The sequence below is a fragment of the Pteropus alecto genome, unplaced genomic scaffold, assembly GCF_000325575.1.
Source record: "Pteropus alecto unplaced genomic scaffold, ASM32557v1 scaffold101, whole genome shotgun sequence".
Lineage (NCBI taxonomy): Eukaryota > Metazoa > Chordata > Mammalia > Chiroptera > Pteropodidae > Pteropus > Pteropus alecto.
In genome coordinates this window covers 19934866-19937610 of record NW_006432945.1, presented here as the reverse complement: position 1 = coordinate 19937610, position 2745 = coordinate 19934866, and the positions used below count along the sequence as shown (strand labels likewise).

At 47.9% G+C, this 2745-nt stretch overlaps 1 protein-coding gene across 1 annotated transcript in view; it reads right to left on the bottom strand.

The window, feature by feature from the left end:
• The window catches only part of F11R (F11 receptor), a 14795-nt gene extending 14490 nt beyond the window's left edge, over positions 1-305 (bottom strand). Inside the window, exon 1 of the mRNA XM_006907875.3 lies at positions 133-305. Within this exon, the coding sequence (XP_006907937.1) occupies positions 133-193 (61 nt within the window). The 5' untranslated portion in view covers positions 194-305. The remainder of the gene's footprint in view (positions 1-132) is intronic.
• Positions 306-2745: the final 2440 nt, after the last annotated feature.

Here is a 2745-nt window from a genome sequence, read left to right as displayed (position 1 = left end):
GAGGGGAGCGGAGGGGCCCGAGGGCGCGGGGGGGGGACCCGAACTCCTCCCCTCCGCGGGAGGGGCGCGCGGGCGCCTCGCTCCAGCCTCTGTCCCGACGCACCGACTCCTCCCGCGACTCCGGGAACTTACACAGGGCCACCGCAGTGAACAGAAGCAACCGTTTCCTCCCGACTCTCGCCTTTGTCCCCATCGCGATCAGGATCCCGGCGCGAGAGCGGCCGCCGCAGTCCGGGGACAGACCCAGCTTCGCGCACAGCCGCGCGGACAGTGCTCGCACCGCCAGGTTGAGCCCGCTGGCCCGCCCTCCGCGCCCGATTGGCCGGCGCCCCGGCCCTGCGCGTTCCGATTGGAGGAGGCAGCCGCCGCTCGGCTGAGTGACTCACCGCCGCCAGGTGCCCCTCCGCCCACCACTCCCGGGAGGCGGGGCGCCCGTCCGAGCCCGAGGCGCCTCTGATTGGCCGGAAAACTGTCGCGAAAAGAGACCGGTTCCTCACCTTCCGCAGGTGAGCGCACCCTGATTGGGCGGCGTTCCCGAAGTAAGGTCTCTCTGACTGGCAGGTTGCTGGGCCGGAGCTGTAGGAGTAGGCGAACACCTGGAAGGGGCAGGTAGAGAGGGTAGTCAAACCGCGGACCTAGCGGAGGCCGGCCGGGTTTCGTTGCTGTTGTTTGTTGGGATGTAAATGACCGGGTGCTGTAGAAACCTTGGTGGCGTCATTTGGCGAAAGAAGCCTCACGTTAACATGCGAGGGGGAGAGGGCCAGGAGAGAAGTGAAGGGTACCATGACACAGCCCCCAAGCGCGTTCCCGTCGGCCCCACTGGCAGCGCTCACAAGCTTTGAGAGGGCCTGCGTAGAGAGGATGAAGGAAAAAGAAAGGGGAAAAGCAGAATTACATTATCTCAAGAAGAACTTTAAGCACATGTACACCTAATACGCCCAAGTAATACCAGCTGACCTACAGATGCTCTATAAATATCACTGCGTGACTGTGGAGATGTCCTTCCACATGTTTGATCTGTCAGAAGAGCCCTGCATTTCAGAATTATGTATCTTCTCACTGTGACTAATAGTTGTGTGCTGACTAAGCCCCTCTTTCTACCGACTATGTTGATACCAAGGCTTTCTGTTAATATTTATATTGTTAATTGAAACATGCTCAACGCCTTTACTATTTCTAGTTTCTATTTTACAGTGCTTTGATTTTAATTGATCTTAGTATATCCAGGTTGCCTGTGAAAAAGCTTCCTGAGCATTCTCTCACTGCAGGTAGAAAGTTTACACTTTCATAGGAAACAGTGCTATTCCTTGACCTTTTCCTCCTTTCATCTTTGCTCTCATTCCTCTGTTCATATCTCTTGGGCCAAAGGTCCACTTCTGGTTTTTCCCAAATTAAAGCAGTGTTTAGCAAGCACCTACTGGGTGCTATATGAGAATAAAAGTAAATATTAACCACAATCCCTGACTTCAAATGGCTTACAATCTACTTCCAAGACAAATACGACAATGTGTAACAAAAGAGAAACTTCATATTGCTAAATCGAAACAAATATTTGGGTGCCTACCATGTGCAAAGCTCTGTTCTTTACCCTGAAAAGAATTTTAAGTCTTGGGAGAGAGACACATATACCCAAAGTTAAGTATGAGAGTAAAAAGGGGTTGGAGGGAAGAGCTTGGAGAGGGACCAATCACATGGGCTGTGGCCGTTAGAGCATTAATATGGGGGAACTGTAAGATTAATCACTGTGCTAAGGTAGAAAGGTCCTTTTAGAGGTCATTTAGGTCATCCTCTCACCCTACAGAGGAAGGACCGTACAACCGCCAAGAGTTTATACAATGCTGCCTAAACTCTTCTAAATAGTCTTAAGGCAGACCAGTCTGTTTTTCGTACAGCTCTTAATTGTTAAAATATCCTTTCAACAAGTTAGAATCTGCCTCATGGAAACTTCCAGCCACTGCTCTCTGGAGTTCACAAAATATTTCGTTCTTGGCCAATGCCGGCCATGCCTTCGAGTATTTTAAGATACTTATTATGAACCTCCTAAGTTTTTCTTCTCCAAGCTAAACATCTTTATATCCTTCAAAGAGTCTTCATACGGTGTGGGTTCAAAAGCCTCCCCACCCCATCCCCACCCATTAATCTCACTCCTCTGGATGTTCCTGTGTTAGTTACCGTACCAAGGTCTGAACCAAGCACTGGAGGGACCATCTCTCCGTGGGGCGGACAGGTCTCAGTTCAAACCCAGCTCCTCAATTTCTAGCTACCTGTCTTTAGCCAGCTCACATCTCTTGGAAACTTTCCCCATGCAGAAGGTAGTTATGATGATAGTAATATCACTTACCTTATAGCAAAACAGGGATATGCTAAGCATGGAGCCTGGTACACGTTAAGTACTGAAATGGTAACTATTTTCATCATTCTTATTTACGGTCTAAGAATGCATTTGCAACTATAATAGCCATGTGACACTATTGAGTTAGTTATGGCCCATTTGTAGCAAACTAAAACCCACAAGCCTTTTACTTTCACTTGGACTAGTATTAAATCACGTCACATCCTATACTTGTGCAGATGTTTCTTAATCAAAGTTCGCTTTGCCTTTATCCCTATTTGACTCCATATTTTTTGTTTTGAAAATGAAATCCTAATATACATAAACATAAATGTGAAATAATGTTAACGGTTAATATTAAATGAAAAAAATAAATGCAAATCATATGCATCCATTATTTCTATATAAACCAT